This window comes from Phacochoerus africanus, chromosome 7, assembly GCF_016906955.1.
Source record: "Phacochoerus africanus isolate WHEZ1 chromosome 7, ROS_Pafr_v1, whole genome shotgun sequence".
NCBI lineage: Eukaryota > Metazoa > Chordata > Mammalia > Artiodactyla > Suidae > Phacochoerus > Phacochoerus africanus.
Window position 1 is genome coordinate 4,429,287 of NC_062550.1, and position 22,855 is coordinate 4,452,141.

A 22,855-nucleotide genomic window follows, 5' to 3' on the forward strand; every position below is an offset into this window, starting at 1 on the left:
CCAGATAGACAAGTTTTATTCCACCCGCCTCCTGTCCCAGCCACCAGGACCGCTGGAGGGTCTGGGGCAGAGTCACGCTTGGGAGGTCACGCTGTGGCTGGAGCGAGTGGGCGAGGGGAAACCAGGTCTGCCACCGGCCATGTCACCCTGGGGGCTAGGCCAGGCAGAGGGGTTCACAGTCTCCGTGGTGTGGGCCCTGGAGGGCGGTGTGTGTGGGGGGGTTGGGGGTGGCGGTGCCCGATCCCGCAGACGGGGCTCCGCGAGCCGCCGCCGCCCCAGAACGAAGGCGCGGGGTCTGGGATGGTGGCGGCTGCAGCTTTTCCGACAGACTCGGGAAGGCCGAGGGCTGCGGCCGTCGGGGACTGGATGGGACAGTAGAAAACTCTCGCACTCACGCACTGCACGGGCACACACGCGGGGTCGGTGGGAACGCACGCAGCCGTCACACGACGCTCTGCCGGCCCCCCGCGCCCTCAAACCCCGACGCGCCAGCGCCCCCGCCCCGGCCGAAGTCAATGAAGATCCCTTCCGAATCCGAGTCGACCGACTCCAGGATCTGGTCCACCAGGTTCTCGGGGCTGGAGGAGGCCGGCGAGCTGCGGGCCGGGCCCGGGCCGGGCTCCGGGGACTGGGCCGGGGGGTACAGTCTGCTGGGGCAGGGCCCCGCCGGGGAGGGCCTGAAGGTCCCGGGGGGCCCCTGGCCGGCCGGGTCGGCGAAGCCCTGGGGCTCCGGGCAGGACGTCATCTCGGAGACGGAGTGTCGCCGGATGCCCGTGCTGCCGGCCGCCGCGCCCTCGGCCTCGTGCTCCGCCACGGGGTTCAGCAGCGGCGTGTTATAACTCTTGGAGCGCACCACCGGATTCTTGGCCAGGACGTCCCCGGAACGTGAGCGGCGCAGTAAGTGCTTCTCTGCAGAGACAGACGGGGCATCAGGCATGTGGAGGCGGGGGGACCCCGCCCCGGGGAAGCTCCAGCCAGACGCTGGAGGCAGCAACCAGCTCTGCAGGAAGGGGCCGCTCTAGGGAGAAGCTGGCTGGACCCGCGCAGGTCTTGCTGGGGCGTTGCGGCTGCGCCGGGGAGGAGAGTGGGGGCTTCTACTCCAGCTGACACCCGGGCCAGCCCTATGGGACCCCCTCCTCTCCTGGGTCCAGCCTTTCAGCCCGGATGGGCGGGGGTGGGGGTGGAGGGCTCCAGTCTACTGCCCGGGTTCAAACAGGCACTTTGCCAGGGACCTGTGCACGTGCCTGTTTCCCCACCTGCGGAAAGTCACAAATCTAAGCACCTGCTGTACGCCAGCACTTTCCTGGGCAGACACAGCCCCTGCCCTCAGCGCTGAAGCCCTACTGTGTAAGGGGGGACTAAAAAGCCCTCTGGATGGGCCACGGGTCAGGCAGTGGTGAGTGCCCGCATCGGGCTTTACTCTGGGGCGGGGCGGGGGGGCAGGAGAGGATGGTGATGAGGGCAGGTCTCAGGCTCCCACTCACTCAGGACCCTGCACTTCCACAGAGTGACCACCAGGTGGCAGGGCTGAGCAGGGTGAGCAGTGGCAGGTCGTGGACCAGAGGAGAGCGCACAACCCCCGCTGCCCCCAACCCCCCCAGCCCCCAGCTCCCCGCGCCTGGTGGGGATCTTGATGGCCAGGGCCACACAGAACCTGGGCAGCTCAAAGTCCCCCTCCAGTTGCTGGGGCGCTGCCTGGGTTGAGTCCAGCTGCCGGGCAGGTTTTTTTTATAGCTGCGTGGGGGGTGGGGGCGCTCTGGAAGTGGGGACACCCCTGATCAGCCCTTCCACTGCTGTCCCCTCAGCTCTCTGCACACACCTCCACCCAGGCCTGGGTCCTCCCTGACCCTTAGCTCCCCCGCCCAAGGCCCTCGTGTTCCCTGGGCACAGGTCACTTTGGGGACTGTCTGGGGACAGTTTACTCTCTGGTCGGCCTCCCCTAGGGGACAAGAGCCCATGAGGGTGGGGCTTGTCTCTGCTGAACCCTCAGGACCAGAACGGGCTGGCGCACAGCAGGCGCTCAGTTTACAGTGCTGAATGGGCCCATGGGGGCTGCCCGTCTGTTCAAGAGCAAGACCAGGCCAGGCAGCCCAGGACGCCCAGCCACACCCGCCCTGAGTCCCCAGACAAGCTGGGGCGTCTTGGGCCCCGGGCCTCTGTGCGTGCTGTGTCCTTTGGCTGGCCAACCCCTGACGTTCAGGACTGAGCATGGACGTGAACTTGGGGAAGGCGGGGGTCTCTACGGGGCTCTCAGGAGCCATCGTGACACTGCTGGTGGTGTCTGCCCGCTGGGTCCCCCTCAGCTCTGGAAGGACGGACCCCGGTGACCCACCTCTGTGCCCAGGGCCCGGCACGCAGCACAGCCTGTGGATGTTGGGGGTGAGTGTGCTGCGGGACTGAAACTCGAACCCCATGGGATCCCCGTTCTGCACGTCTTTCCACTGGGAGGCCTGGGCCCCCGGGCAGAAGCACAGGGGCCAGCGATCATCCCGCTTCCCACCCCAGGCCCAGGAGACCCCTACCCAGGATGCAGGGGTGGGTGAAGGTACCCTCGCTGGAGTAGAGGCCGTAGGTGCCCAGGTAGGGCGACACCACCTTCTGGATCAGCGCCTCCAGGCGCAGGTAGTCCTTGGTCACTCCCCGGGACTCGTGCACGCCCTGCAGGACGAGAGGAGGCAAGGGTCACCGCACAGCCCATCCCCTGCCTCCCGAGCCCGGCTGGGCTCAGCTCAGAGGCCACACGCACGGCCCCGTCCGTCCTCCCACCCCCCGGGTGGGTCCTGGCCCCCAGGGCGATGCCCCCGTGCCCGCCCTCCCCAGCCCTCGGAACCACTCTCTGGCTCTAACACCCTGGGGCTGCTCGCTGCCCACAGCAGCTGATGCCTGAGGAAAAGGGTGTTCTGTGGCCAAGTGAGTCCAGGCACTCTGCCCTCGCCCCCCTTGGGACAGCCATGTCCCGTTCCTCGAGCTGGCTTCATCAAGGCGATCCTACGGAGCCAGGGCCCCCCGCCTCACTCCTGCACCCCATGGAGCCCTGGGGGAGGAAGGGCCGCAGGGCGGGGAGGAAGGCCAGGGCCCGGTCCAGGTCCCCATCCAAACTGGGCAGCGAAGGCACGTCCATCAAAGGCCTTCCTTCCACCCCACGCTGCCTCCTCTGCCAACTCCTCTCGCCCGGAGCTGGGAAGGGATCCACCTCCTGTTTCACTGGAGGCCAAAGCCTGGAGCATGAGGCTGCTCACGGGACAGCCGTGGTCTTGGCCACCCAGCTGTGAGCTGACCAGGAGGCAAGTTCTGTGTCACCAGCACCCCAGGCAGAGGGCCAGGCTCACAGCACATTTCTTTTCTTTTCTTTCATTTTTTTTTTCTGGCTTTTAGGGCTGCACTCGCAGCATATGGAGGTTCCCAAGCTAGGGGTCCAATCGGAGCTACAGCTGCCAACCTACATACACCACAGCTCATGGGAACGCCGGCTCCTCAACCTGCTGAGCAAGGCTGGGGATCTAACCCAACACCAGATCCAAGCTGCATCTGCGACCTACACCAGAGCTCATGGCAATGCCGGATCCTTAACCCACTGAGCAAGGCCGGGGATCAAACCTGCGTCCTCACGGATACTAATCAGATTCATTTCCGCTGAGGCACAGCGGGAGCTCCCCACAGCAGGTTTTAAGGCCGTGCCTGCTGAATGCATATGATGTCTCAGTGAGTGATGATGAGATAATGAACAAAGGGACGGATGAAAGAAAGGACGTCAAAGAGTTCCCGTCGTGGCGCAGTGGTTAACGAATCCGACAAGGAACCATGACGTTGCGGGTTCGATCCCAGGCCTTGCTCAGTGGGTTAAGGATCCGGCATTGCCGTGAGCTGTGGTGTAGGTCGCAGACGCGGCTCGGATCCCGCGTTGCTGTGGCTGTGGTGTAGGCCAGCGGCTACAGCTCCGATTAGACCCCTAGCCTGGGAACCTCCATACGCCGTGGGCGTGGCCGAAGAAATGGCAAAAAAACAAAAAAGAAAGAAAAAAAAAGAGAGAGAAAGGACCTCAAGGGGCTGCCAGCAGTTTAGAAACAAGGTCCACCTGGGTGAACCTTAAAGGATGGTTGAGTCAGCAAGAGAACCTACCTGTGCTTCCTGCAGGAAACCTACTGAACTAGACACACAGATGAGACGTGAGGGAGTGAGGAAATTTACACGTGACAACGTGGTCACAGGTCACGGATCACGGATCAACCTAACGGACCGGGGCCAGCAGCTGTGTCAGTTTCAGACGGGACAGGCTTCAGACCCCGGAGAGCCACGGGGCTGAGGAAGGTCCTCACCTGATGAGAAAGAGGCCGGTTCCCCAGGATGCCCCAACAACCCTCGGTGTGTCCACACCCAGCAACAGAGCAGGAAGCCACAGACCCCGAAGGGAAGGGGCTGTGAGAAGAAAAAGAGACATCCGCTCTCCCGGTTGGAGAGCTGGACCCCCCTCAGAACGGGATGGAGCAGGAGGCAGACGACCGGCAAGGCCACAGATGAACTCAGCACCCCCATCCCTCGGCTGGGCGTTACCAGCATCCGCAGACCACGCGGTCCCACGACCGCAGAATCCACACTCGTCTCCAGCTTTACAGGGAACATTTGCCAAGACAGACCACATTCGGGGCCATAAAACACACCTCAACGCATTGAAAAGCGTGGAAGCCAGGCGTTCCTGTTGTGGCTCAGTGGAAACGAATCCGACTAGCATCCATGAGGACGCAGGTTCGATTCCCGGCCTTGCTCGGTGGGTTAAGGATCCGGTGTTGCCATGAGCTCTGGTGTAGGTTGCAGATGCAGCTTGGATCTGGTGTTGCTGTGGCTATGGTCTAGGCCAGCAGCTGCAGTGCCGATTAGGCCCCTAGCCTGGGAACCTCCATATGCTGCGGGTGCGGCCCTAAAAGCCAAAAATAATTAAATAAAAAAATAAAATATAAGAAAAGAATAGAAGCCATACAGCATCGGCTCTTAGACCACAAAAGAATGAAGCCAGGAATCAATAACAGCGTTAACTGGAAAATCCGCAGAAACATGGAGATTAAACAACACACTTCAAAATAAAGAAACCTCAAGAAATGTTTTAAAGTACTTCAAATTCAATGGAAATGAAAACATAAAAACCAAATCTGTGGGATGCATCAAAAGCAGTGCTAAGGCGTTCCCATTGTGGCTCAGTGGGTTAAGAACCTGTCATGGCCTCCGTGAGGATGTGGGTTTGGTCCCTGGCTTTGCTCAGTGGGTTAAGGATCCGGTGTTGCCACAAGCTGTGGTTTAGGTCTTAGAAGTAGCTTGGATCTGGTGTTGCTGTGGCTGTGGCGTAGGCCTCAGTGGCAGCTCTGATTTGACTCCTAGCTCAGGGACTTCCATAGGCTGCAGGTATGGCCATAAAAAGAAAGGAAAAAAAAACAAACAAACAGTGCTTAGAGAGAAATTTATAGCATTGAATGGATGTATGAGGAAATCAAAAGTTTAAAAAAACCCATCTTCTAAGCTTCCACCTTAGGAAACTAGAAAATCAAGTCCAAAGTTGGAGTTCTCTTGTGGCGCAGTAGGTTAGGGCTCTGGGGTTGTCACTGCAGTGGACTGGGTCACTGCTGTGGCGTGGGTTCCGTCCCTGGCCCAATAATTTCCATACGCTGCAGGTACGGCCAAAAAAAAAGTCCAAAGAAAGCAGAAGACAAGAAATAACAACAATCAAAGCAGAAATCAATGAAACTGAAAACAGGGCCTGGACAGAGAAGATCAACAAAACCAAGAAGCTGGCTCTTTGATAAGATCAATAAAATCAACACGCCTCCAGCCAGACTGAGAATAAAAGAGAAAAGGTTCAAAAGTCTAAACGCAAGAGGAACCATCACCGCAGACCCCATGAATGCAGCTGTTGAACGAGGAGGGGGCGGGCCCCCTGGTGTTTCTGGAAGTCAGGAACATTTAGGGACTGTCCCCACCTCGCCAGTGCTGGGGACGTGGGTGACAGTGCTGCTCAGCTGTGCTGGGCGTGTCATGGACTGAATGTCCTTTCATTCCCAGAACCCCTTTGTGAGGTCTGGTCTCTGCTCCCCATTACACAGTGAGGAAAGGGGGGCCCAGGGGCTGCATCACCCATGTGCGCTCAGAGGCAGGGCCGTTATCCGGCTTCTGAGACCCTTGAGGAGACACTGTGATTCTGTGGGTGATGCACCGGCACACAGTAGGCCCTCAGCGCACACTGACCAAGAGCTGCCACCTCAGATCCCTATGGGACTTGAAAACCGTGGGGACTGGGACAAGGCCATTAACACTTGGGGCCAAGCAGTTCCTGTCGTGGCTCAGCGCTAACAAACCCGACTAGAATCCATGAGGATGTAGGTTCAATCCCTGGCCTTGCTCAGTGCGTTAAGGATCTGGTGTTGCCATGAGCTGTGGTGTAGGTCAGATCTGAGTTCCTGTGGCTGTGGTGTCAGACGGCAGCTACAGCTCTGATTGTACCCCTAGCTTGGGAACTTCTTCTTCTTCTTTTTTTTTTTTTTTGCTTTTTAGGGCCACACCCGTGGCATATGGAGGTTCTCAGGCTAGGAGCTGAACTGGAGCTACAGCTGCTGGAGCTACACCACAGGCACAGCAATGCCAGATCCAAGCCACGTCTGCCACCTACACCACAGCTCACAGCAACGCCAGATCCTTAACCCGCTGAGCAAGGCCAGGGATCGAACCTGCAACCTAATGGTTCCTAGAGGATTTGTTTCTGCTGAACCACGACGGGAATTCAACAAACTATTACACTGAGAGAGGATGAGCAATGAAGTCCTGCTGTACAGCGTAGGGACTCGCATCCAATCACTTGTGATAGAACACAATGGACGACAGTACGAGAAAACGTGGGGGCACGCATGTAGCTATGTGTACACAGCCATGAACCGGGTCACTCTGCTGTAGAGCAGAAACTGACAGAACAATGCAAATCAACTATTAAAAAAAAAAAAAAAAGGTTTCTTTTTTAAAGTGGAGGCCGGAGTTCCCTCACGGCTCAGTGGTTACTGAATCCGAGTAGTATCCATGAGGATGCGGGTTTGATCCCTGGCCTTGCTCAGGGGGTTCAGGATCTGGCGTTGCCATGAGCTCTGGGGTAGGTGGCAGATGCGGCTCAGATCCCGCCTTGCTGTCGCTGTGGTGTAGACTGGCAGCTGTAGCCCTGATTGGATCCCTAGCCTGGGAACCTCCATATGCTGTGGGTGCGGCCCTAAAAAGACAAAAAAAGGGGGGAGGCCAAGGCAACAACAAAGCGTCCCAGTCGTGGGGGCGGGGGTCACACACAGGAGGGGCAGGAGGCGGCTCCAGGGGAAGCTGCGTGAGGTGCAGTGACCACCAGGGGGCAGCACTGCCTTGGCCTGGCTGCCCACTCAGGGGCTGTTCATGGGATCAAGGTGAGGCCTTTCCATTCCTTGCCCGGAAACCCCAGCGGCCGTCTGGTGCCTGCCTCCTAGGAGCAAGCACCACAGAGGACTCAGCATCAATTTCTTTCTTTTTTTTTCGGGGGGGGGGGCCACACCCGTGGCATATGGAGGTTTCCAGGCCAGGAGTCCAATTGGAGCTGCAGCTGCCAGCCGACACCACAGCCATAGCAAAGCCAGATCCGAGACCTGTCTGTGACCTACACCACAGCTCACGGCAACGCCAGATCCTTAACCCGCTGAGCGAGGCCAGGGATCGAACCTGCAACCTCACGGTTCCTAGTCAGATTCGTTTCCGCTGCACCACGATGACGGGAACTCCCAATTTCTTCCCATTATCCTCGAAGCTGCCCTGCCAGGTAGGGCGGTCTTTCTCTATCACGCAAAGAAAGAGGCCGAGGGACGCAGTGTCTCTGCAGTCACGCCCCCCCAACCTTTGACCCAGCCAGGTCTGACCTAAAACCCCTCAAAATCCCAACTGCAGGCTGGCACCCTGCTTGGCTGCTAGGACCCCCACCAGCTCTCACGCAGCGTAGCCCCTCAATCCTTCCACCGCCCACGTTCGTCAGCCCCTGCCTTGCTCTGGAATCTCCACCAGCTGCCCTGGGTCCCAAATTTAGAAGGACTTGCACATGCACGGGTGTGTTCAGGATATGAAAAGTGTCTGGAGCCTGTCGGCCTGCGGAGGCCCCTGGCTTCTCAGCTCCAGCAAGCGAGGACTCAATGGGGGTTGACAGCGCCTGCCCCTGTCCCGGGATAGTGAGACAGGCCAGCAAATTGGACAGCACCGTGTCCATCAGACCCCTGACTTGGGCCGGCCACTTGCCCCCGGCTGCTGGGGCTGCCCTGGCAGATGAAAGCCACCTGCACCAGACATGCCTGGACAGGCTGTGGGGAGTGGGGAGGGGACCCCAGCTCCAGGGACAGACGGCTGGGGGGTGTAAAGGCCCCGCCCCGCGGCCCATGAGGGGGCTTTGTTCACTCGTCTGGGCTCCCTGTGGCATCCCGAGGCCAGCCTTCTCCTGAACCCACATCTTCTTTTTAGGGTTGCACCTGTGGCATATGGAAGTTTCCAGGCTAGAGGTCGAAACAGAGCTGCAGCTGCCGGTCACAGCCACAGCCACAGCCACAGCAATGCCAAATGCAAGCCATGTCTGTGACCTACACTACAGCTCAGGGCAACACCAGATCCTTGACCCACTGGGCAAGGCCAGGGATCGAACCCACATCCTCATGGATACCAGTCGGGTCTGTTTCCGCTGAGCCACGACAGGAACTCCCTGAACCCTCAGCGTCACCTGGCTCCTTCCCTGCCCCTGCAGCTTCCTCCTCCCTCCAGATTCCTCCTGATCAGCCTCCTCCGACCCCCCAACCACTGATAAGTCACATGGACCCAAATCCTGGGGAAGGCTCCCCCCCCCGCACCTGCAGCACCAACAGCATCTGCACAACCGCAGGGGGCACGCGGGCGCGGGTGCGGGCCAGCGCGTCTTCCAGCTTCACACTGAGGGTGATGGCATTCCGGAAGTGCAGCAGTGCCAGCTGGCGCACGGACGGCTCTTTGCCCTGCGGACACAGAAGGCCCTGCTGAGACCCTCACTCTTCCCATTTCTGCAGTTCTGAGCAGATGACACAGGGGGACAGACCCCCCCCCCGGCCCCCTTCTACCCTGTCCTCCTCCTCAGAAGACCCTGGTTCTGAGCAGAGGGCCCCACGCAGCTTCCTCAGGCAAGGAAAGGGTTACTGTCACACACAGAGCCCCTCCTGCCTGCACGGCACGGCACCGCCTACTGTGTGAGGCTCAGGGTTCCTAGGGGCCTCCGGGGGGGAGCTGCCGCTGCTCCTTGGGTCCATCTTGTGGTGGGAGCCAGATCTGAGAAGTCTGGGGACGTGTGCAGCCAGCCCCCACGCGGCAGAGAGGGGCAGGGGTGTGTCCACCCCCAGGCCAGGGCGGGCTGTCTCTGGGGCCCAGGGCCACCCACCTGCACCGGGTAGAAGACGGCCTGCAGGGTGGGCAGCACGTCGCTGAAGAAGAAGTCCCAGGTCTCGGCCAGGGAGTCCAGCAGCTTCTGTCCTATGGGACAAGGACCGTCACCCACCACTCCAACGGGTGCCGACGGACGCGTCCCGCCTCCCAGGTCACCAGTCACCTGTCCCGTCCCCGGGAGGACGCAGGAGCCGACGGCTGGGCTCTGGAGGCCCCCTCACCCACCAGGGTGACAGTGGTTGGACCCCCAATTTACCTCCCCATGCTCAGCTGCCCCGACAATAAAGGGGGGCTGTGGCAGGGGAGCCCCCAGAGCTGATGGGAGGAAACCAGAAGGCAGGCCTGGGGCAGAGAAGCTGCGGTGGGTTCCAGCCTCCGCCCACACGAGCCCCACAGGCACGGCCCCAACAGGAGCGCCAGAGCACACCCTGGTCTCACCCTGCCTCTGGCCACCCACAGCACCTCCACTGTGCCCCAAAGCGCCCCAGTCCCACCGCGTGACAGGGCAGCAGGACAGTGGACAGCAATCCTGGCGATGGGGGAGGACCCCGCGGGCAGACAAAGCCGGGGCCCCTGAGCGGTTGAACGCTCGGGTCCCCACCACTTGGCTGCCTGGGGTGGGATCTGGGGAGCCCAGGGGCCCACGTCCAAGAGCAGCAACATGTCCCAGGTTGCAGGGGGCCAGGCAGGGAGGGCTTCCCGGAGGAGGTGCTCTCTAAGCTAACTCAGGAGGATGGTTTTCCCAGTTGACGGACTTGTGAACCACGGAGGCAGATGTGTGAAAAGCAGGCATCTGGACAAGCTCTGCGGGCCTCTTTCTGCCGGCCCCGGGGAAGAAGCGGCCCCGGTCAAGGGTGGACAGACCCTGGGGGTCTGAGACGGCTCCAGGTTCCCCCAAGAAATACCAAGCACTGAACCCTCAGCACTTCTGCAGAAGGAGCAGAAAGCTGGGGATCAGGGGAAGCAGGCCTCCAGGACGTGTCGCCAAGGCCTCGGCGGCTTGGCGGGACCCCACCCAGAAGCCAGGCCAGCGACTGGCTGGAGAAGGACGGGCGTGCTGGGGGTCTCTGGGAGCGGAGGGGCCACAGGCTGGCCGGCCAACCAGAGTGCACTGCTCACTGCAACGCCTGGACGTTTCCACGGGAACGAGGGCGTCGGTCAAGGGCTTTGCCTCTTCCGCACGCTCTCCCCGGCCCCCTCCCCTGCCCCACAAAGCCCCCAGGTCCGTGTAGGTTCCGGCTCTGGGAGGGGGAGCCTGGCGGCGGTGACCGTGGGGAGGACAGGTCTGGCCTCTGCCGGGGGCCCATCTGCTGGCACCGGGGTCCCTGCCCACGGCCAGCAACCTGGCCTCCCAGGGGGCCACGCCCAGTTCCTTGGAATCCAGGACGGTGGGTGCCCGCCACCCGCAGGGCTCTGCCTGCACATGAAGGTCCCTTGAGGTCCCCGCCGTCGCCGGCAGGAAGAAAGGCAGCTCAGTTCCCCGGGCGGGCCGTGGGGCGGCTCTGGGCGCGGGCCAGGCCGGCGTCTGCTGGGCGCAGGCTGCTCTCCAGCCCGCGGGGCGGAAACCAGGCGGAACGAGACGTTGTAAACCATGAGCCCAGGCCCAGCCAGAGCCACACGCCGGCCAAGGGGCCAGGACGCTCGGCCCCGTCTCCTGGCTGGGCTCTTGGCTGGGGGCACCGGCCTGCCTGGGGTTAGAGTCGGGCACACGGGGCTGAAGCCCTGCACGGGGACCCCTGGGAGGTTCCTCGACCTGAGCCTCAGCGTGGCCTTCTGTAAAATGGGTGCAATGAGCATCCCACAGCCTCAGGGCTGACAGCGCTCCGCTGCGGGCCTGTCCCCTCGCAGTGGCCCTGCCCTGGCCCTCCCCCGGCTGGGGAGGGGTGGTCAGTCTGTCTGTCTTCCTCTTCAGTGCGGGTGCGCCGGCGCTGACTGTCAGGCCCTGGAGATGGAGACGGACCTGGCCGACCTCGGCTCGGGCCTCAGCCTGAGACTGGGAGACCCTTGGGACCGTGGTGACCACAGAGAGTGGAAAAGGCCGCAGCAGGGGCTCTGAGGAGGGTGGCCGGTTTCAGACGTGAGCGCGTGAAGGCCACCACAGTGGAGTTGGGTCGCCCGACCGAGACCAGGCTGGGATTCCTGCAGGACAAGAGGGGCAGAGCCCGGGGCCCATAGGAGACCCTGGCGTCCTCTTCAGGGTCCCCGAGCATCTGGCTGCTAAGAAGTCCCCCTGCCCGCCATCGTACCCAGACTGCCAGCTGGGACATGGTCCAGGGTGGGAGGCCACCAGCTCAAAGCCCCTCCAGGCTTCCTACCCCCAGGGGTCCCTCTGCGGGGGAGCCGATGGCCAAGGCCTCGCTGGAGGCTGTAGGGGGGGCATGCAGGGAGGTCCTGGGGCTGCCCCACAGGGGGCCACCCACCCCCTCCGGCTGAGGCCCCGACTGAGGGCGTGGCTGCCTGCAGGGAGCAGTCTGAAGGAAGAGCTTTCCCTGGGGCCCAACCTGGGGTGGAAGGCAGGAGGGGGAGGCTCTCAAGGCCACCCTGGGGGTGTGGCATCAGCCACTGTCCCCACTGCATGGGCTGAAGGGGGCCAGATGTCCTCTTGAATAGATCACATTTTGAGGCCTGACTCAAAGGCCACCACCTCCATGTAGCCCTCCCTGACTGCCAAGGTGGAATGAACCCTTCCTTCCCCAGGGCTTCCTTTCGCTCTCACACTTATCACACAGGACTGTCACTGTCTGGTCCATGTCTGTGTCCCCATTGGGTCGTAAGCCCCTGCCAGGCAGGGCCTGGGTCTCCATGTCCAGGTCCCCGGAGGCCTGACCTGTGCTTACACGTGGACGGAGACCATTTAACCCCAGTGCCAAGGTGGGGACACTGAGGCCAGAGGGAAATGACGTGTCCATGGCTGGATGGGAGCTGGAGCTGGGCCTCCGTGCCTGTCCCTGAGGCCAGCGGAGGCTAGACAGGACCGGTGCTCCCTGCCGGGTGGCCTGGCAGGCAGGGCCGCCGCGGGCAGGACTCCACCAAGCTACACAAAGCGCCTCTTCTCCGAAGGTCCCAGGGGCCCTGGGCGAGCTGGTGGGAGGGCAGGCACTGCCGGAATGTGCCGAGTCAGGAAAGGGGCGTGGGAGGGCGGCCCCACCAGCAAATCTTCCTGCCAGCTTAGGTGCTGCCTCCTCCAGGAAGCCCGCCTGGACCCCCCACAGCCTCTGCCTCCCATCCTTACGTCTGTGGCTCCTGCCTCGGCTGCCTCCACCTGACATGCACAGAGACGGTGCTGAAGAAGCACGGCACACACCGCTCTGAGTTTCCAGCACACCCCAGGCCTCACTCGCCGACTCTGTAAAATGAGCCAAGACTTTCTTTCCAAGGCCAGGGAGGGCGTGAGGAGCAACCCTGAGCAGCGAAGAGAGGAGGTGGGCTTAGGAGCCAGGCTGCCGGGTAGAGGCTGTGGGGCCTGGGCGAGTTTCTGAGCCCCCGGTGCCTCAGTTTCCCCAAACGTTCAGTGGCCACGACAATGGATCCTCCTTCATGGGGCTGCTGCGTGACCCAGGAGTCAGGTGATGCAGAAACTCAGGACAGAGTCCAGAAGAGGGTGAGCACAGGCAGGGCCTGCTGTGGGGTACACAGTGGGTCCTGCCGTACGGGGCCTGGCACACAGTGGGCCTGCAGCAAGCTCTCCATCAACTCCCTCCTGCCAGGGGGTGCAGTCTAGCTTGTTGGACTGGGAGCCCAAGGTCCCCAGACCTGACACATCCTGCCAGGGCTCTGGGTGGGGGGACAGTGGCTGGGCAGGACCCTCCCTCTCCTTGCTGAGGCCCCAGGCGGGCAGAGGCCAGCTGAGACACGTGGGCCCAGGACCGAGAACGGCAGGCAGGGTGCCCTGGGCTCGAATCCCCACTCCGTCCCTTACACGCAGTGAGGCTAGGGGACAAACTGGGGGCTCTGGCTGCCTTGTCCCCTGGCTGTGAAATGCGTACAATGACCCAAAGCCCTCACAAGGTGGGTTTGAGCATAGAAGGCCCAAGCCTGGGCCCCAAATTCCAGCAGGGAGCCCCAAATTCCAGCAGGGAGCCCACACTCACTCCCCTCCAGGCAGCGGCTCCCTGCTCCAGCCTCTTCCCCCAGAAGAAGCAAGGCAACCTCTACCTAAACCGGTTCCCCTCTGGCCCTCAGAGATGCTGGCGGGGGTTCTCCGGGGGTCCTCGTGGGCAGGGAAGGGAGGCAGGCCCTCTTGGGCTCCAGCGAGATGGGGACAGACGCACTTCCAACAGGGTCCCCTCCTGGGGTCTGATCTCGGCCCTGCTGCCCTCGAGGTATCGCTCCTGCCCCTTCTGAGCTCTCTTGACCCAGAGAGCCACCGCACCCACCCAGAGCCCCAGGAGCCCAGCGGTGCCACGGTTCCCAGCAACCGCGCCCGCCAGCCTCGTGGCCCAGCGCCTGGTCCAGCTGCTGGGCCCCCGACTCACCCTCGTAGAAGCGGATCTTGTCCCGCAGGATCACCATGCCTTTCGTCAGCAGCTGGTTCTGAAAGGCACACGTGGAGACGCTGTCACAGCTCCGTGGGTGCCCAGGGGGCTCCAGGTGGGCAGGGCCCCCGAGGGTCCAAAAACAGGCAGCCGAGGCCCAGGGGGGAAGGTGGTGCAGGGCCCCTGCCAGAGACGGGCCAGGCCTCGGCCTCCTGCTTCAGGCTCAGCAGGCCAGGCAGGCAGCTGCCTCCACATCCCACAAAGCAGGAAGGACACTCCAGCAAGAAGGGCCCAGCGACCCAAGGCCTGGCTCGAGTGCCACCATCACCTCCGTGAGGCTCAAATGGCAGCCCCCTGCCCGCCAACTGCAGGTGGCACGTCACAGCGCATGGTCTCAGCAGCCAGAGAATGAAAGCAACCCAGAGGCTTTGGATGGATGCGTGGATAAGCAAAATGGTCTCACCAGGCAATGGAATATTACTCGGCCGTGAAAAGGAATGGGTTTCTGACACAGGCTACAAAGGGGCTGCACCTCAAAAACTGTGCTCGGTGGGAGAAGCCAGACACAAAAGGCCACAGGCTGTGTGATTCCACTGACATGACATGCTCCCACAGACAAATCCAGAGACACAAAACAAGACTAGTGGGGGCCTGGACCTGGGGGGCGAGGAGAAAGGGGACTCCATATCTGTGAACACGGGGTCTCCTTTTGGGAGGATGAAAGAGTCCTGGAATTAGAGAGTGGTGACGGCCACACAACTCTGTGAGGTCACCGACCGCCACCGGCCTGTACGCTTTGATCGGGTGTGCAGTATGGTATGTGAATTACACCCCAAAAAAGCTGCCAGATTAAAAACCCACAGGCTGGGAGGACCCACGGGCTGGTCCGAGGCTCACCCTCTCTGGGGAGGGGGGTGTGATGGGCATCGTGCTTGCCCTGCGTGAGGATGTCCCCATGCCAGAGTTCCACCTGTGGCTCAGCAGTAAAGAACCTAACTGGTAGCCATGAGGATGCAGGTTCGATCCCTGGCCTCGCTCAGTGGGTTAGGGATCCAGTGTTGCTGTGAGTTGAGGTGCAGGTGGAAGATGTGGCTTGGATCCCGCGTTGCTACGGCTGTGGTGTAGGCTGGCAGCTATAGCTCTGATTTTTTTCTCTAGCCTGGGAACTGCCATATGCTTTTTAGGGTTCGGCCCTAAAAAGCGGGGAGGGGGGAAAAAAAGTCCCTGTTCCACCTCAGCCTTCCTGGCTGCCTGACCCCAGCAGTTCTCTCACCCACCTGAGCCCAGGATCCCGTCTGTTCATCAACTTTGCAGGCCTGTTGCTTCTGCACCTGGGACGGAGTGGCCCTGGCAACGCTGGCATCATCACCACACAGCTCAGGGCCTTAGGGTTTGTGGGTGACTCACACGCGGACTCTGGGAACCTCCACCGACACTCTCAGAGGAGGCGGACAATTACCAACAAACTGGCCTCAAGCTCCGCCCAGGGCCGGGCGCTGTCTCGCCTGATTGTGTGACCCTCCCAGCAGGCCGCCCGGGCTACGTGGGGAAACTGAGTCACGGCAAGGCAGAGACCTTGAACCTAGAGCTCCTCAGACCCACTGGGAGCAGATGGCACGGCTGGCACCCACCTGCAGGTACTCCGTGAAGAAGGACCCCAGCTCCGTCTTCAGCAGCTGTCTGTGGGTGGAGGGGAGACCAGTGAGTGAGGGTGAGGCAGGGGGCGGGGGGCGGGGGGGATGGCTGAGGGCTACCTGCAGCGGGAGACCAACCCACCTGCCCAGCAACGTGAGGGGGGGGCGTGATGTCTGCCCATCCCAGCACTGTGGGGGGAGGGGGACAGGGTCGGCCGTGTGTCCCCATCATCCACAGGCATCCCCGGTTTCATACAAGAGGAGGCTGCGGGGTCCGCCGAGGCAAAGGGAGGGCCACTGGCCTCTCACACATTCTAGGGGCAACACCTGGCAGGGCTGGGCTTCCAACACCCAGCTCCACCCTCCCTTCTCGGCCGAATCCTCGAGCTGGCAGCACATGCCCCCAGTCCCTGGCTCTGGCTCTCTGCCCTCTCCCCCTGCAGGGCATCTTCAGGCATGTTTGCTCCACTGCCCTGGAGAAACTCATTCCACCCTCACTGAGCCAGCAGCAGGTGTTGACTGCGGTTGCCTTTTACAGGGGCGGCAGGAGAGGATCAGAGAGGTCGAGTGACTTGTCCAGAGACACACAGGACACACTAAGGTAGGATCTGAACCTGGCCCTTTGTACTCATCTTGACAGTTCTCGCACCGCACACCTCCAGGGGCCGAGAGGATGGTGGGCGGCAGGTTCCAACCCCAACACAGCCTGAAAGGACTCGGGCATTTCAACGCGGGGGCCAGCACTCAACAGTCTTCAAGTTCTGAACGACGTACTAGGATGTCAATTTTTAGGCTGCTGTTCCCGTTAGGCTGTTCCCGTCAGGCTGTCCTCACGTTGCATGTCTGAGAGACATCGATTCTAATGACCCCGATTTAGTTAAATAACACCCGTGTCCCTACAGCAGGGCCTCGATTTCAGTTACCAAGGAGAAGAACTGGGGAGCTGCAGAAAGCACGCAAGTGGCCTCTTACAGCTGAGCACAAGTGGGGCGACAGGGGGGCCCCAGGTCTGTTTAAGAAGGTGGGACATGTGACACGCCCTTCAAGGGCAATGCCATGAAACAACTGGGAAAAAGAGGTCTGGGTCCTTAAAAAGGTGGGTTTCCCAGGTCAGGGATCAGATCTGAGCTTCAGTCGCAACCTAAGCAGCCGCAACACCAAATCCTCAACCGTCTGTGCCGGGCCAGGGATCGAACCTGCAACCCAGCGTTCCCAAGACGCCGCTGATCCTGCTGCACCACAGCAGGAACTCTCCCAATTACATTCTTTTTGTTTTGTTTTGTTTTTTCTTGGGCCGCATCTGTGGCACATGGAGGTTCCCAGGCTAGGGGTCGAATCGGAGCTGTAGCCACCGACCTACACCACAGCCACAGCAAGGCGGGATCCGAGCCGCGCTGCAACCTACATCACAGCTCACGGCAATGCCGGATCCTTAACCCACGGAGCGAGGCCAAGGATCAAACCCGCAACTTCACGGTTCCTAGTCGGATTCGTTAACCGCTGAGCCACGACGGGAACTCCCAATTACACGCTTACTTCTGCCCCAAGCCGATGCAGAGGTCTGCCTGCTATTTCCCCAGAAACTCTTTCCCAGATTCAGGGCCAGGGTGGGGGTGGGGGTGGGGTGTCGTCAAAGAGCTCAGAGGTGGGAAATGACTCCCTGCAGCAGCTGTGTGACCCCTGGCAAGTCTCTCGACCTCTCTGAGCTCCCACGTGCCCCGCTAATGCAGGTCGAATGCCCTGGCCTCGCAGAGTCCCTGGAAGTGGGTCGGCCCCGGGCTCCCTCATGAGTGCCCGCTCCTCAGCTATTCACAGGAAATGAGGGGCGTCTGGCTGGGCTGTAATTGCTTTTCTGGGAATAACGCTCCCGTCATTAGGCAGGTGGGTCCTTCCTCTTTTCACAGAACAAATATCCTTCGTGGGCGTTCTTGAGCCCCCGTCCAAGCCCCACCCTGCTTCCCCTGAAAGGCAGGGTGGGGGTAAAGGCCAGGGGTCAGGGGCCACATGGGGGCCACTGTCTACCTGGGCTCTGAGGGTCCCACCCAAGGCTGGACCGAGCGCTGGCTGGGACCTCCCACCGGGCACAGATCTCCCTGCCACGCACAGACCCAGGCCCAGGATGGGACGATGGCCACTCACCGGACGCCTTCGTTGAGGCTGAAGAGCTCCTGGTCGGGCAGCCCCTTGCGCTGGAAGACGGCAATCACCCCGTTGTGGATGCTGCGGGCGGGGAAAGAGGAGCGCTGCCGTCCAGGGGCCCCGAGACACCCCCCCTCTTCCCTCTCCTGTCCGGTCAGGAGCAGGGAGCTGGTCCTTTCAGAAAGAGGGACCCCGTCTGCCCACAGCCTGGGTTCCCACCCTGTGCCACCCCCCCCCAGCACCTCCCCTGTACCTTCCACGGACTCTGCCTCCCTCCCCGTGTGCGTGAACCCCCTACACCCAGCCATGGACTAGGGGGCACCCTCTGACGGCCTCTCCCACCCCCAAACATAACTAAGACTGGCGCTTGCAGCTTCCAGTGTCTGGGCGCTGGCCCCTGCCGCCCTCCCTGACCTGGGTACCTGTGTCACCGGCACCCCGCCCCTCAGGGCCTTTGCACGTCATTTCTTCAGTCGGGTCCTGCCCCCGCCCCCCCCCCCCCACTTGCCTCTACGTGGATCCTTTGTTCGGGTCACAGGTGGTCACAAGTCCACAAGCCACCTCAGTGTTTACAACACCTGTCAGCGTGCACCTACGTGTTTACAGGTGATTTGTTTGATCGATGGGTGTAATCGATAAACCTCGGAGCACAGGGCCCTGGGTTGTTCACGGACCCGGTGCTCAGCACCTGGCTCAAAGGAGCAGCCCGGAGAGTCCCCGGGAGATGCGTCCTGGGCCCCGCCCATCCCTACCTGCTGGATCTCTGCCGCACCCTCCTCTCATGCCACCTCCCCGCACCTCCCCCTGCAGCCAGTTGCCTCCCGGCCCAGGGCCCTGCAGATACAGCCCAAGACCTGGACCAGGCATTTGAGGCTTGTCTGGAATGGTCCCTCCCCACATTCCTGGGCAGCCCATACCCTAACCTCATGGAGCACAGGGCCTGCCAGGGGCGCCTCACTCAGGGTCTTTGTACCCACGGCCCCTCCTACCTGGGCTGGGGGTGGCGCTTATGCCATCTACCAGGCAAGCAGCTATTCGATTCGGAGCCTTGGCTAGAGGCTACCGCCTCCAAGAAGCCCTCCTGACCTCCTTCCTTCCCCAGGGAGGCCTGGGCCCCAGGACTTTGTGAGTTTACTTTCATGTCAGTCCCTGCCACCAGCCATAAGCCCCCCAGGGTGAAAACCAGGTCTGGGGGGCTCCGCCACAGACGCAATGTGATTCTTGGCATGGAGGGACAGCTGGGTGAGCGTGCGGTTCACACCATGGAGCAGGCATGGGCCACCCAGCTCCTGAGGCCCTGCTTTCATCGGCTGCCCCCTCCCCAGCATCACGGACTGGCAGCCCACTTTGCAGATGAGGAGACTGAGCCTCAGGGAGGCCAAGTCCTGGGAACCCACGGCACTCACCCAGCAGCCTCCCAACACAGAGCCAGGTCCGGACCCCCGTCCCAGGTGGGTGAAGGCGGCTCTCAGCAGTGCAGGGACAGGGCCGGGTTCCACAGCTGGTCCTGACCCGGCCAGAGGCCTTGTCACCTGACCCGTGTGCCTGATTCCTCACCACTCCAGGCCTGGGGCTGGAATGTTGCTTATTTGCGTGTCCAGGAAAGCCCGCCCGCGAATTGCTACTTCCTGCCTGTGAAGCAGGGGTCCTGAGGGTGCCTGCCCCCAGGTCGCTGGGAGGACGGAAGCCTGGCCAGGGCCGGGCCTGGCGTGTGGGCACAGCCAGGACTGTGCCCACCTGCTAGAAGCCCGCGGTGGACCCAGCCCCACGACTGTGCCACAGTAAGGCTGTTCCCCACTTATAGACTGAGAAAAGGAAGACTCGGACGCAAGTCTACTGGCCGCCAGGAAGCCAGCTGTCCTACTGCAGCTGCCACCCTGAAATCCTAACAGCTGGAGCCTCACTGCCCCGGGGGGCTGCTGGTGGGGGGGGGGCAGATGCAGGACAAGCACAGAGCCGGGGGTCTGCAGCCTCAGTCCTGCGGGCTGGGGAGCCTGGGGGCTGGCGGAGGGGCCCTCCTGACACTCAGAGGGGGCCCCTGCCAAGTCCTCCTTGGGGGTCCAGGCCTCCATCAGGCCGAGGGGACAGCATGGCTGGGACCCGCCTGCTCCTGCTGCTCTCAGAGCCTGGCCTCACCAGCCCCTCCTCCTTCCTCCCTGAAAACTTCCAGAGGGAGCCCAGCCCACTCTGGTGCCCAGCCCAGAGGCGACCCTAACCACGTGGCCTTGGATGGTCTTTTCCCGAGGCCCTGGAGCCGGGGGGTGGGGATCCAGCGCCCTCTGTGTCACTTAAACCACCCCCACCCTAGATCTGAGCAACACTGGCCTCCTGCCTCAGGGCTGCCATCCTCCCAGCTGCCTCTTCTGGAGACTCACCGTGAGGTCAGATCCCTCCTCCTCGCAGGGGTGAGTAGCTGTTTGGTTTAGCCCCAGGGTCACCCCTGAGATCTGTGCCCCACACCCCCAGCCCAGCCCAGCCCAGCCTCCTGTTCTGGTGGACCCGGGTTCTGCCTTTCCCACTTCCAGCTCCCTGGCTGGGACAGGTGTGGGCCTGGTTTGAATCCCAGCTCTGGGCTGCCCGCTGCATGCGTCCATCCCGAGACTGGACCCCGCCGGCCTCAGTGTCCCTGTCTGTATAATGGGACTCAGAATGACAGCCCCTATAAGAGACGCTGGGGGGCAGACAGGGCCCTGAGGGGTTACATGGGACTGGGGTTGGGGGGCAGGGCCCAGAAGCACCCCCTGCAGCCTGGCCCTCTGGCCTGGGCTTCCCTCCATCTCCCCCCCTTCCCCCGACCTCGGCGTGAGGGCGAACTGTCACAGCCCAGGCTGCAGAAGCAAACACGAGGCTCAGAGAAGCCAGGCGATAGCCCGAGTCACACAGCTCGATGCCTGGCAGGACCAGAACGGAGTCCAGGCCCACAGCCCTGCCACCCCTCGCAGCTGCTCAAACCGGTGGTGGGGGACAGGCAGGGCCCGGCTCCCCCTGCTTCCTTCCAGCCGAGGTCCACGATCCTTCCAAAGTCTGAGGTGGGTAAATAGCAAAGGCTCGCCGTGGGCCGCCGGTGGGGAGAGGAGGGCCCGCGTGTGACTTAACCCCCGGGACAGAAGTGAAACCCCGGCAGAGGCCTCCCAGACCAGAGGCAGGCAGGCTGGGCCTCGTGGAACCCGCAGGGGCCCGGGGGCTTCCGGGGGAGGCCCAGGGGGGGTGGCTGACCTGTCCCCCAGCTGCCTCCTCTCACCGCCAGGCCGTCCCTCCCCCATGGAGGGGACAGGAGGGCAGGGGCAAGTCTCACCACCTGTCACCTGAGCACGGGGCGGGGCTCCACAGTGCTGGACCTGCTGCTACCAGGGCTGGCGGGGGCAGGACGGGGCCCATGGTCAGGCCTCGGAGGAAGGGCTGACGGCAGGAGCTCTTGAACCCACCCATGGCCACCCTGGCTCAGGCTGGGGCTGGAGCAGGGCTGCGAGCAGCTGGGGCCCCAGCTGGGCGGGTCCCGTGTCAACGCCTGCCCATGCAGGAAGCGCTGACAGAGGGAGTAGGTGGGGCCCCCAAGGCCTGGCCTCTGGCGGCTCGGGACCCCGCCCCTCTGGGGACCCCTGGAGAGGCGGAGGCTCAGAAAACAGAGAGGAGGGCAGGCTTCTGCCAGGTGCCCCCAGAAGGCCGCCCTGGACCTCAAGAGGGGCGGGTACTTCCTCCAGTGCTTGTTTTTGTTCTTCGTTTTTGTCTTTTTAGGGCCACACCCGCGGCATACGGAGGTTCCCAGGCTAGGGTTCTAATCAGAGCTGCAGCTGCCAGCCTACAACCACAGCTCACAGCAACGCTGGATCCCGGACCCACTGAGTGAGGCTGGGGATCGAACCCGCATCCTCATGGATACTAGTCAGGTTGGTTTCCACTGAGCCACAACGGCAACTCCACTTCCTTTGGTGTTGAGGCCTGGCTTGTCTCAGGACCTGGCCTGTGAGTGGGGTAGATGGAGGCGCTTGGCTCCATGGGGTCCCCCCCCGCACCCCCCATCCCTCACTTAACAGCCAGGACTCTAGTCCTTCCTCTGCCCCACCCAAACAAGGGTGACCAGAGCCGGAGGGTCCTCATCTGTACCTGGGCTGGGGGTCGCACCCGGGAAGTGGGGGGGGCTGCTTGGCTCTGCCCCAGCCATCCCCCAAGTGTCTGCAGGCCTCCTCTTCACCCCCAGTTGAAAGGTACGGGGGGGGGGGGGGTGGACAGGCGACTCAGAAGCCAATCCTGACCTCGCGCTGGGCCTCGATCTGACCCCCTGGGAAATGGGGGTGAGGACACCCCTCTCAGGCCTGTGGGCAGGTTGCCCTGCTCCTCGGCAAACAAGCGTCGCTCTGTCCCCAGCTCTGACAATTCCCCACCTCCCACCTGGGCTCCTGGCTGAGCGGGAGGGACCCCACGCCCACGACCCCCTGGCGCACCAGGCAAGAGCCTGGAGGGTTTCCCCAGAGGCCCACCTGCCCTGACAGGTGCCCGTGTCCCCCCCACAGCCGCCTGCTTCATGTTCCCACCCACGAGGCTAGGAGGCCAGGTTCTGGTCACCGTGGGTGGGAGACGTGGGGGCCCAGGGCGAGCAGCCCAGCAGAGGCGTGTCCCGAGGCTGCTGGAACCAAAGCCCACACACTTAGTGGCTTAAAACCAGCCAAAGCTCTTTCCTTATGGTTCTGACGCTGGAAGCTCTAGGTCAGGGTCACGGGGCTGGAATCAAGGTGTCATTAGCACTGGCTCCTTCTGGAGGCTCCAGGGGAGAATCTGCTTCTGGCCTTTTCCAGCTTCCAGAGGCGCCCACGGTCCCGGGCCTGGGCCCTCCTGCCGGCCTTCAAGCCTGCGGTGCGGCCCCTCTCCCCTCTGCTGGAACTCTGACCCCCGGCCTCCTGCCCATTAAGACCTCATGATGACACCGGGCCCGCCTGCATCATCTCCCCACCTGGAGATCTTCTACTCACTCATATCTGCAAAGTCCCTGTCACCGTGGAAGGGAACATCCCCAGGCTCCGGGCCACCTCTGGGGGTCATTTCTCTGCTGACCACACCCTGGCTGTCTCAGGGGGGCAGGGGCTCAGGGCCAGACACAGGCCCCCACCCCCCACCCCCAACCAACAGGTCACCCTGGAGGCTCCAGCCAACCTCCTCCGCGCCCTCAGAGACCCC

The 22,855-nt window shown here is 62.3% G+C and overlaps 1 protein-coding gene across 9 annotated transcripts in view; it reads right to left on the reverse strand.

Annotated features, from left to right (window-relative positions):
• Nucleotides 1-22,855, reverse strand: part of PRR5 (proline rich 5) — a 57,271-nt gene continuing 34,416 nt past the window's right edge. For 3 of the 9 annotated variants that reach the window (XM_047786020.1, XM_047786021.1, XM_047786017.1), the window contains 7 exons: nt 17,684-17,764; nt 15,542-15,590; nt 13,911-13,968; nt 9,431-9,522; nt 8,874-9,014; nt 2,523-2,658; nt 1-909 (listed from right to left, as the gene is read on the reverse strand). In XM_047786020.1, the coding sequence (XP_047641976.1) occupies nt 443-909; nt 2,523-2,658; nt 8,874-9,014; nt 9,431-9,522; nt 13,911-13,968; nt 15,542-15,590; nt 17,684-17,764 (1,024 nt within the window). In that variant the 3' untranslated portion in view covers nt 1-442. The other 6 variants (XM_047786018.1, XM_047786025.1, XM_047786019.1 and 3 more) reach the window with 6 other exon arrangements.